This window comes from Gracilinanus agilis, chromosome 6 (assembly GCF_016433145.1).
Source record: "Gracilinanus agilis isolate LMUSP501 chromosome 6, AgileGrace, whole genome shotgun sequence".
NCBI classification, from domain to species: domain Eukaryota; kingdom Metazoa; phylum Chordata; class Mammalia; order Didelphimorphia; family Didelphidae; genus Gracilinanus; species Gracilinanus agilis.
In genome coordinates this window covers 235,200,162-235,212,539 of record NC_058135.1, presented here as the reverse complement: position 1 = coordinate 235,212,539, position 12,378 = coordinate 235,200,162, and the positions used below count along the sequence as shown (strand labels likewise).

Sequence of the window (12,378 nt, the reverse complement as noted above, 5' to 3'; positions counted from 1 at the left end):
TCTCTCTCTCTCTCTCTCTCTCTCTCTCTCTCTCTCTCTCTCTCTCTCTCTCTCTCTCTCTCTCTCTCCCTTCCTCCCTCCCTCTCTCTCCTCTTCCCCTTCCTTATATAATGAGAAAGTAAGAAAAACAAAACCTATTACAAACATGTATAGCCATGCAAAATGTATTGGTCATGATCTGCCCCACTCCCCTCCAAAAAAAATTAAGAAAAAGAATGGGAGAATTCTAGATGGGTTGGTAGAAGTCAGAGGACCTTATTTTGATTATTGGCTCCATCACTTTCTACTTAGGTGACTTTAGATAAGTTACTGACCTTCTCTGGATTTTGTCTCTCATCTGTAAAATGAGGGCCTTGGAGGAGATCATCTCAAAGTGCCTTCTAGTTCTAAATCTAAGATTCTATGTTCCCCTAATCCACACACCTCATTTACAGTTAGGGAAATAGAGTTCCAGAGAAGAGCAGCAAGTTGTCCAACCATTTATTAAGTACTAGGCACTATGCTAAATGGGCTACAGAGAAAGGCAAAAGATACCCCTTCCCTCAAGGAGTTTCCAGTCATAAGTAGTAAGTTTTAGAGCTGGGATTTGAATCCAAGACTTCTGATTCCAAATCCATTGCTTTTTCCATTAAAACATATTTTCAGTTATCTCTGACTTCTATGTAGAAATGTATTGTCTGTTTACCTATGTGTGAGAGAATGTTGTATATATTTATGTATATATGTATATATGTAGTATATATGGCTTGTGAATACACATGAATGCATGTGTGAGTATGTGTGTGTGTAATACAAATCCAGGAATCAAAAGACATAAGATCTAATACTGATATAATCACTTATTACAGGTTTCTTCCCCTTCCCGAGCCTCAGTGTCTCCAAATGTCAAATGGGAAGACATTGGACTAAACAGGAAGGTCCTTTCCAGGTTTAACACTTTATGATTCTTATTTAAAGGGACATTTCCACATGCCAGAGCATGGATTTTAAGCAGAGATATCAAAGAATCTCTCAATGTACATTAAACTGATTCTTTCTATCCCAATGCATTTGGCTAGCATCCTCATTGATAAGAATATATGATCCTATATTGAACTGATGTCTGCAAGTGCATTTTGTGCCTGTCCTCCATCCTTTACCATTTACCAGCAGTGAGGGAGAATCATGAGGGATGAGATGGTCTTCCTCCTCCCTAAGGAATGTCTGTGGTGTCCATGATGGATGTAGCCAGTGAGTGCTGCCTTTTTCTAAGAGATAGACATTTCTTTCTACTTCTCTTCCTTAAATGATTTTCTTGCTCTGTGAATTCTAGTGGTAGTGGTCATGGTGAGGGTGTGTCTTCACCTGGGACATCTCTGAGCTCTCCAGGAAGACCCTGTTGGAAGAACACATGTCCTCTGCAACCTCTCACTCTAGCAACCCAGGAAGCTATGGCTGTCACTCTGCAGGAAGATAGTAGGAGAAGGGTTTCAAGTTTAAATGAAGTAAAATGCATACATTTGCTAGGTACTAAGTACTGTAGTAGGTTCAGACAATACAGATACAAAAGAGAAAACAGATCCTTGCCCTCAAAGAGCTTACATCTAATAGGGAAAGAGGAACAGTGGTCAGAGAAGGGCATTTTGTTTTGGCAAAGGATGGGGAATGGAGCTAAAGGGGAGTAAAATCAGAAACACACACACACAATCCTGCAGTGGCAATTCTGATTTGATCATGCTTCCTTTTTACACTTGACTATTGGCTTTATGGAAGATCCTCTTATCTTCATGTCCCATTTGATTTGATGGTCCCAAACCAACCTGATCTGCTATGGGGTCCAGTAGAAACACACTAGAAAGAAGTACAAAGCCATAGATCTGTCATAAGGATCCTTATGAACGTATCACAGGGACTCACGCACATATTCTTCCACTTAGCAAGATGATGTAGTGAATAGAGCCCTGAGCCAGGAATCAGGAAGTTCTAAGTTCAAATGATACTTCAAACACATACTAGTTATGAGATCCTGGCTAAGTCCCTTAATCTCTGTTTGCCTCACTATCCTCATATATAAAATGGGAATAATAATACATCTACTTCCCAGGGTCGTTGTGAGGATCACATGAGATAATTGTAAAGCATTTATACAATGTCTAGCACATAGCAGGTTGCTATGTAAATATTAGTTATTATTATTGTTATTTATAATCTCACTGGGTGGTTGTGAAAATCAGATGAGATAACATGTTAAATGCTTTGCAAATCTTAAAAGTTTTACATAAAAAATAGCTATTATTTTTAGCCCCACTCCATGGATACTGACTGATTGACATGCCACAGAGACCCATGTGGACATACCATAGGAGCCCAAATGAGAATTCACATGGGGATCCACATGGATGCATAATGGGAAGGTACATGCCAATATGGTCTATGCTGACATGTTCTTCACATACACATATGTGCACACACACACACACACACACACTCTCAGTCTCACATACAGAGCAGCGAGTATCTTCTGGGTTGGACCTGGATGACATTCCAAGAATCTCATAGCCTTCATAATCCTCCTTCTCTGATCCTCACCTCCTCCAACCTTTGGCCCTGCCCACAGATATTTTCTTGGTGCTCAGTGGGCACCAGAGACTTCTTTTTCTCCCTTAGCTTAAATTACTTTCAGATTTTGAAATTCCTCTGAGTAACTTTTGAAAAGAAAAGGCAGAAATCCTACTTTTCTCCAATCAGCACACATCCAGCCCCAATAAAAGGATGTCTCTTCATTTCAATACTATCTCTAAAAATCCTGAAAAATCACTCTCACCTGGACAAAAGCACTCGAACAGACCTGTGAATTTTTCCTTCGATGTTCTACCAGGGAGCTGTGATTACACTTTCTAGGGGGATGAATGAGGCCCCCCCTATCATTTCTCCCCAGTGAATCAGCTAGTGATGATAATGTGATGATTGCTTCCCAGCTTGATGAAGACCCCTTACCTGCTTCTGAAATTCTTTGCAGTGGAAGGTGACTTTTGACACCCTTCTTCTTGGGGTTCAGTTCATCTGGCCCCAAATAGGACTTGTTTAGAATTAGATTTGACATCACCTAGTCTGCCTTGTTATTTGTAGGGTTTGTGCCTGAGAAAGATCATTGGCCTGTTGATGAGTGACAGACAGACAAGGAGTTCCTCTTCTCCCACATCTATGGGAAGTTGGCCTGTTCACCCCATGAACTCACTAGTGATTCCTTCCCACCTTAAACTATCTAGAGATTATCTGCACCAGATCTAGTCATTTTACAGTGGAGGAACCTGAAGTTATGAGAAGGGAAGAAACTCTAGGTCATAGAGGTAGTAAGTATCAGACACCGGATTTGAACCCAGGTCTCTAGCTTGGGAGCCAGTCCTGTTTCCATCGCATAACTTTGAGTTCTTTTTGGCTCAGGACTGCTATAAAATAAGATGATTGATGATTGGTAGGAAGCACTTCAGATAGGAAGCTTGAGTTGTTTGTGCCAACTAGTATTTGATCTAGTATTAGATAAAAAAGGTTTTAAAAAATTGTACTCACAGATACCAGGAATTTTTTCTATCATAAAAATATACATTGTGAAGATTTGATGCTATAGTCAGGAGGGTTTTATTGATGGTAGAGGAAGGCATGTAGGAGAACCTGGCTCAGAGCAGGTAACCCCTGGGAGCTCAAAAAACCAGAGAAGAAGGTTTGACTTTATAAATGAAGAAACTTTGACCTGGAGAAGGTGAGTTGAGCCCAAGGTCATGTAAAACTTTCAGTCAGTCTCTGGACTTTTACATCTCCTTGTAAGATGCCTCTATCCTAATGCTCCCTCTTCTGATTGGTGAGTTTCTGGATAGAACCAACATGTCATGAAGAGCCCAGGTCATATTCACTTCACTCTCAGCTCTATTTCTATCTGGACTTCATCTCCTCTCCAGGAGCCTTCCCTCCAACCCCCCAGGATATACTCCCCTCTCCCCTGTCCAGTTCCCCTTTGTATGTTATCCTTACACTTTAGAATGTAGGCTCCTTAAAGGTAGGAATTATCTTCTCTTTTTTGTTTATATTTGTAACATTAGCACTTAGTGCCTGCTATAGAGTGCTTAATTCTCTCTCCCCTCTCTCCTCTCCCTCTCTCTCTCTCTTTCTTCTCTCCCTCTCCTTCTCTCTCTCCCTGTCTCTCTCCCTCTCTTTCTCTTTGTTTCTCTTTTTCTTTTTCCCTTTCTCTTTCTCTTTCTCTTTCTTTTTCTCTTTCTCTCTCTCTTTCTCTCTCCTCCCCCTCTCTCTGTCTCTCTGTCTCTCTGTTGAAGACATCCAGATTCTAGTCCTGGCTCCTTTGGGCAATTCCTTTCCATTTCTTTGATGCTCAGTTTCTCCAAAATGAGAAGCTTAGGTTTGTATGGTTTCAAAGCATCTCTTTAGTAATGACAGTCTGTGATTCCATCAAAATCATTGGACATTATGATAAGCTGAGACATTAATGGAAAGAGAGACCTTGAGAGGAGGGCAGGGGTCTCAGTAGCAATCTTCAGCACTTGTCTAATAAAAGTTTCCAGGGGTACAGCAGGAGGCTTCTGTTTCTGTCTATTATTGCTGAGAGGAGGCTACCCTGAGGCTGGTTTCCAAGGGAGACAGTGTTGCTATAGCTTCCAATCCAGGCCTCTGGGGGTTGTTCTTCCCAGCACAGCTGGAAGATGTTCTGGGCTTTTAACAGAAGGATGGATTTCTGGAACTTATGCCACAGGGTCATGGCTCTGAGCTGTGTGGCTTTAGTCTCAGAGGAAGCCCTGAGGCTGAGGAATGCCAGAAGGTGTGATGGAGCAGAGACAACACTGGATTTGGAATCCAAAGATCTGGATTCAAATATAGGATAATTCCGTAGCATAGCTTGTTTAGTCAGTCATTCAGGGCCTCTATAATCTGGTTATTTTATCCTTTGCAGATTTATTCCCTACACACAGTTTATACTCAAATTTAAGGGGAATTTTTACTATTCTTTGGCAGGTGGCATAGTGAATAGAACACCAGTTCTGGATTTAAAAAACCTTGAGTTCAAATGTACCTTCTAACATTTTATCTGTGTGACCCTGGACAAGTCATTTAACCTTTATCCACCTCAGTTTCTTCATGTTTAATGCAGATAATAGCAATACTTACCTCTTATCATTAGTGTAAGATTAAAATGAAATATTTGTAAAAAGCTTTGTGACCTCTAAAGAGCCATATAAACATTAGCTATTTATAATATTTTTATTGTTGTTATTACCCTCTTTGGTTTAGATTCAGCCATCATAGATGCCTAATGAAACTTGTTTCAGGTAAATCAGATGAGTCAGGGAGAAATGGACAGGACAGGATTTTCAGGGACTACAATCACTGAGACCTCCCAGAGTGCAAAGGAGGTAAATGAATTCTTCAACTTCCATGAAAATTAGCCACGTGTTTCACTTAGCAAACAATAAAAGGTGATGCTAGCAGGCTTTGCTTCCTTGCAACCATATTTGATATTGTAGCAAAAACTCCTTCCGTGCATTTTGGCCATGGTTCCTCTACTAGACAACGAATTCTCTGAGGCCAGGAAAAAGAGTTAATTCATCATCATATCCACTAAGCACTAATACAGGGTCTTCTATAAAGTAGGTTCTCCATCCGTGTCTATTGATTTGGTTTTTACACATAAGATTAATTTCTATACATTTAGTTTTAAGATCCTTTAATTGATATTCAGGTTTTATAGTTTTTTGCTTATGTAACATGATTGTTTTCTCAAGATCAATAAAAGGCAGTCTTAGGTCCAGGGGGAGGAACTAAGGGGCCAGAGAGAAGAGAGCCTTCCTCACTCAGCTGGCCAATGACACAGAGAAGGCTACTCTAGGGTTCGAGGTAGGGAATCCTCTCCCCTCTCAGGAGAGGTTCCCCTGCTCCATGCCTTCCTACTCCCCAGGACCCATACTAACTGCTGGGTGAAAGAGCAGACAGCCCTGGGCCAGAGGAGATAGTGGACAGTTTATGAATATTCCACTGAGCAAGGAAGCTTGATGAGCCCAGTTGGGCCCTGGGTGAGGAGGCTGAATATCTTTATCATATAAATGGGTTCAGGCACTGGTATCCTCTGCGATTCTTCCTTTCTCATAACTTATTTGACCACAATGCCTATTTTGTGTTCTCTTTCTCTCTCTCTCTCTCTCTCTCTCTCTCTCTCTCCTTAATTTCCTTTTTAGCTTACATGTCCCTTTGACTCCATCATTTGTTTTTGTTTTTTAAACAAATGGGTCAATAGAGAGACAGCACCTGGCAGGGGCAAGAGACAAGACACCAAAGTTTGATTCTTGACCTCATTATTATATTTATTACCCTGACCAAATCATTTCTGGCCCCTCAGGGCTTTGGTTTTTTTCCCCTATGGAAAATGGAGATAATATCACCTTTCCCTGTTTACCTTCTAAGGCTGTTGTGAAGGTCAAATGAGATAATGAGAGAAGACCTTTTTTAATTGTAAAAATCATTTAAAAATGCCCAGAGTTTATTATAATTAAGGGGGAAGAGATCCCCATATTTTTGACACTGAATGGCAGTGAGTAGAGTAACTTGAGAGTCAGCAAAGATAGAGGAGGAGAGCCTTAGAGAAAGAGGGTGAGGGAAACTGTGGAAAGTAGAGCTCCTTTCCTACCTGGGTCACTTATGACACACTTCTCATGTGTGTTGACTCATAACACCCACTTTCAATGGCCTCCTCTAATCTCTCTGTATCTTCCCCATTCTTCAAGACCCACTTAAACTGCTACTATCTAGATGAAATTTGTTGCTTCCATATGATGCTTTCCTTCTCATAACTTAAATTTTTAGGTTTGAAATAAGTGAGTTACTTGTCCTAGATTGATGGTAGTCTAGGAAAGGATGTTTCTCTGTTTCTAACAGGCTGTGGGCTGATCTGGTAGGTCTACCACCTGATTGTCTGTTGAAATACAATCTGACTGCGGTTGGGTTTTATAAAAGAATATGGGTTTATTACAAAGTTCAACACAGGGAAAGGGAAGAGGGCCAGGGATTTTCCCTAAACACTAGATCTCTAATCTCCTCCCTCCAATCTTTGAGATTCTCAAGGATCTGTCTTCTGGTCTTGATGCACCTTAATCTACTCTGCCTTGAACCCAAAATTCCTATCTAGCTTCCTGACTGCTGATCCCAAATATTGTTGGTTGACTAGGTTATAGTTCAGTTGGATAGATAGGTTGGAGAGGGTGAAGGGATTGGCAAAGTCACCCTGGAGGGTCCAGCCAAAGATGGCCAAGCCTCAGTTCAGACAGACAGCTCTCTCTCGGCATAGGTTGGCTTCTTCTCAATACTGATGAAATGTATTAGGCACTGGAACACATGCAATCAGGTCAGTGGGAACAGGAGAAATCCAGATGGATCTGAACTCTCCCTTGGAGACAGGATGGTTGATTGGAGAAATCTCAGGAACAGGGCCAATGGCTTCCAACAGAAAGTCTGTTAACCCAGGCAGGAAGTGAGTCCTTCAAACTCCAAGAGAGACAGGAACACTCCCTCTTCCAAACTCTCTGAGTCTCCTTATATATCCTTTCTTTACATACTTTGGAACCCTTCCTGTTCAGTTCCATGCGTGAGCCAACTGCCTGCAAAATTGTTGCATGCCTAGTCCCTTTTCAAACCTCTTATTCCCTCTATTCTATTCTAATAGGTTGTATGTTGGTAGTATTTTCATGTTTTTAATGACTATTTTGGTATTGTCCCACTGTTTCCAAGGCTGGTTTTTTCCATGTTGTTTCTCCCCCTAGTTCAATGAATGACTTTCTTATTGCTGTCCCTTTTTCAGATTGCCCCTGATTCAGGTGGACTCTGTTCAGCGATGGATGGAGGACCTAAAGTTGATGACAGATTGTGAGTGCATGTGCATCCTGCAGTCGAAACCCATTAGCCTAGAGGATGATGCCCAGAGTGAGCTGATCCCATCCTCCCAGCACGGCCCCTGTGACCACTTGCAGCTACTATTGAAGCGAGCCTGGATCATCAGCACTGAACTGGGAAGGATTGGGCAGAAGTTGGACCGGGAACGGTGGGGGCGGGTGCACAGTCTGAGTGTCCGGCTGACCTGCCACGCACGGTCCATGATCAGCGAGTACAGCATCTTCAGCAGGGGGACCTCTGAGGAGATGGAGCATGTCAGTGACTTAGGTGTTCAAGCTGGGAGAGAGGAATGGTTTAAATGTCCAATGTAATGGACAACCTATTGGGTGAATAGAAATAATTTGGAAATAATCTGTACCACATTAAGCTGCCTCTCTGCTAACTGCTTCCCTTCTGGTCCTTACTACTTTGCTGTTGGGCAATTGTCCTTCTACTTTCAAATTGATAGAGCAGCTACAAGCTCTTTTAATTCACAATCTCCTTAAAAGGAGACACTATTATGATGACAAATAATTGCCCTTATGCTAGAGAAGTGCAAACAGTCTTAGGTTGGCTATCTAGGTAATGCAGACAACCCAGCCAGTTCTTTGCCTCTGAGGATGCTGTATTGTCCTGCTTTAAGCCTCTTCAATCAGCTGCAAAGCTTTGTCTTTCCTCTTCTATTTATGAAGTCAAACTCACAAAATCCACCATTCCATTTAGTTATGAAACCAAGAGTCCCGATTAGTTGTCCTCTAGTCTCTAGAGAGCTATTTGATTTATGATATGGTGAGTTCAAACCTCTCAGACACTAAGAACCATTACATGTAAATGAGTCAAGAGACCACAATACCCTGCATGCTCAATTATTTTCCTGTTTTCAGTCAGATCTTCCAAGTTTTCTACTTAGTCTTCCTATAATCTATTCTGTCACATTTTGTTGGAAACCTGTCTTATTTGACCCTTGGATGTTAAATTTACTTTTACTTTTTTTTTACTTTTACTTTTACAGTTTACTTTTTTGTAAACACCAAAAGTTCTTTTTCTGTCTCTCTTTGCAACTCAAAGTTTCACAAAAGGGCCAATACCACATATCCTTCCCAAGTTGACTTCATATTTTTTTCTTTGTACAAGAGTTCACTTTGACCCTTTCAGCAACTGAACTGGCCATATATGAAAGGAGAGATACTTTAAACAAGGATTTGACCCACATCAGGGCCAAGTGGGGATAGACCTATTTCCCTTTTTCTGAGGGGAAAATCATCTGATGAATGCATAAAACAGTCATGCTATGACGTAAAGAACACTGAACTGGGAGTCAGGAGCCTGGATTCAGATAGCTACTCTGCCACTAAGCCAGTGAATGAATATGGGCAAGTTATTTAACCTTTCTGAGTCTCTGTTTTATCATCTATAAAATAAGGGGGCTGATTGATATGATTCCTTCTAAGAGTTTGTGAATCTATTACTTGCCACTAGTTATGCCATCAGCAGAAAAAAGTCCTGGACTTTGAGTCACAAGATGTTAATTCAAATTTTCGTTGTGTTACTTGTTGATTGTGACTTTGGACAAGATTTTCCTTCTTTTGGGCTTCCAAGTCCATTGGAAAACATGAGGTTCTGCTCTCAATGTAGTTATTGTTTATTTTCCACCAAAGCTGTCTAACTAGCAGATGTGAAGCTACTGATAAATTATTGGATCATAGATTTAAAGCACGAAGGATTCCTCTGAGTCCATCTAGTCCAGTGTCATTTTATGGAAAAAGAAACTTTTCATAGAGAGAGAGTGACTTACTTCAGGTCAAAGCTGCCTGAATCTAGCCCTTTTTTCCCCTTATGAAAACAAAACCATAACCATATGGCCTTACCAAGCTCTCTTAGGTTTACTGCTGTCACCACATCTACTCTCTGATTCCCAGTGGGGAGGGAAGCCAACTAATATCGACATACCGCCTTAACCTGGGGGGCTTCATGGTTGGAATCATATTCATTCCCCTTGGCTGATGCCACATCAGGATCTCAAGACTTCAGCAAATGAAGCATAACCCTTGGGAAGAGAGAGTTGGGAATCTCTTAGCTAAGTCTTCTCTGGCTAGAGAACTTTGAACATTATCCCTAAAGTGACAAGTCCGGTGGCATTAAAAAAAGAACACTTTCCCTCCTTTTTTCTTTCTTTTTTTTGTTCTGCAGTTTCAGAAACTCTTAATGGAGAAGTGCTCAGAACTTACTGCAGTCACTGAGAGGTAGGTTTTATTATTCTCCTTTGTTCTGGACTTTCCAACAAACTAATAGCCAAAGTACATCCCCTTTCCATTTCCTAAATAGTCAATTTTCTAAATAGTCGAATAAATAAATAGTCGAACTATTACATTGATCATTGTCCTAGTTAACTGTCTAAGGCCCCACAGAAGCCCTCTGCTGTGATCTAGCTCTTGACCCATCTGGCTTTCTAGGTGTCTCCACATTGATGAAGAACAGGTCCTGAAGTCCATGAAGCCCTGTGTGAGTGAGACCTTGAGTGCGGTTGGCCGGTACTTTAGCCAGCTATTGGAATTGGCTCTGACACAGGAGATACAGGTCAGTACAGACACACAGTAGGTGAGTGGAGATTGGGAAAGGGGGATGCACGAGTTGGGCTGACAGAGATATCTAGTTTTCCCAGACAGGATTCCTTCCCAGTGAAATAAAATTCAGAGGAAGACGATGCCCTTTTCAAGCCCATCTAATCTGATTCCTGGTATATTTTGTATCCCTAGCTTCTGGCACTATGGGTGGTACACAGTAGGTATTAAATAAATAATTATTCATTAACAAATGCATATTTATTAAGTTGCTTTAACTTCAAGGATTTCTACTGGACACTGGAAGTGGAGGAGACAAAGATGAAGTGAGGGGAGATACTATAAAGATGAAACAATAGATTTTGGAAAATGATACATGTATAACTCAGTGGAATTGCTTGTCACCTCTGGGAGGAAGGAGGGAAGAGGGATGGGAAAAAATCATGAATCATGTAACCTTGGAAAAATATTATAAATTTAAAAATACAAAAAAGGGGAAAAAAGATAAACAAGACATAGTCCTTGCCATAAAGGAGTTTCTAGTCTGCTAGGAGAGAGAAGACATAGACAACAATCAAGCTATGTTAGCCGTGGTGACTGTTTATACAAGGTAGAGAGAAGAGAAGGGAAAAGAGTGAGAGAGATAGGAGAGAAGAATGGAGAAGAAAGGGGAAGGAAGAGAGGAGGAAAAGAGAGGAAAGAGAGGAAGAAAGAAGAGACAAGGGAGGAAAGTCAGAGGAGGAGAGAAAAGGAAAAAAAAGAATAAAATAACAAGGTGATAGAAAGATAGGAAAAGAGAGAAAGAAACAGAGAGAGAAATCCCTCATCTTAAATTCTCCTGAATGGAGTGATCTTTTATATTTCCCACACATACACATACCCTCCACACACATACATTTAGTGAGGCTAAAGGACCAATCAGGAGCCTTTGATTGTGAATACCCTTCAGCAGGACATCAAAACACAAAACTCTTGGGGAAATGGTCAGAGTGCAAGCTCAGCTTTCCTCATGGTCTATAGCAGTGCTGGCAAACATTTTAGAGACTGTGTGCCATACCCCACCCCCACTGCAAGCAGTTCCTCACCCCCACCCCCAGCCTGCATACCATGTCCCCCTGTCATACCACCTTGCCCTAGATAGGGGAGAGAAAAAGGGAGGGGAGTGACCCGTGGGCTCTGCTCAGGGGAGGGAGTAAGTGCTTCCATTGGGCTGCTGGACAGAGGAGTGGGAGATGTGGTGTGGTGGAGGGGGACAGGGAGCAGCAGCTCCAACCAAGTCCCTCTGCCTTTCTAGAAACTAACTCTGGCAGGGGACTCTCTTCGTGCCATCTTTGGCATTCATGCCATAGGTTCGTCATCATAGTTCTATGGGATCATCCTCAAGGAACTTATATTTTAGAGAGAAAAATGACCTAAACATATACAAACAAATATAACATTTATATGAAGTAGTTTGTGTGGGGGAAGGGGATCATTCTGACAATGAGGGAGATTGGGAAAAGGTCTTTTGTAGGAAGTGGTAGGAGCTGATCCTTGAAGAGAACTAAGAATTATACAAAGTGGAAGTGAGGAGAGAAAATGAACATTTCTTTGGGGTGAGGTGTGCGAGGTTTAGCCTAAAGTCATGGAGGTGGGACATAACATGTCAGATTGTGAAGGGCTATAAATATGAGAATATAGTATACAGCCATTACAATTATCTTGTAATTGTCGAATTAAATTCAACATTTTAGATGGGGAATAACTGGAGAAACAGAAATTTTAGAGTCCAAAAGGGCCAGAGGTCATGAAGCTAATTAAAGCCTATAAGCTTTTTCTCTTTCCTTTCCTTTCCTTTCCTTTCCTTTCCTTTCCTTTCCTTTCCTTTCCTTTCCTTTCCTTTCCTTTCCTTTCCTTTCCTTTCCTTTCCTTT

At 41.3% G+C, this 12,378-nt stretch overlaps 1 protein-coding gene across 1 annotated transcript in view; it reads left to right on the top strand.

Annotated features, from left to right (window-relative positions):
• The window catches only part of INSC (INSC spindle orientation adaptor protein), a 170,356-nt gene that overhangs the window by 66,931 nt on the left and 91,047 nt on the right, over window positions 1-12,378 (top strand). Inside the window, exons 3-5 of the mRNA XM_044681811.1 lie at window positions 7,835-8,180; window positions 10,096-10,148; window positions 10,359-10,482. Coding sequence (XP_044537746.1) covers window positions 7,835-8,180; window positions 10,096-10,148; window positions 10,359-10,482 — 523 coding nt within the window. The remainder of the gene's footprint in view (window positions 1-7,834; window positions 8,181-10,095; window positions 10,149-10,358; window positions 10,483-12,378) is intronic.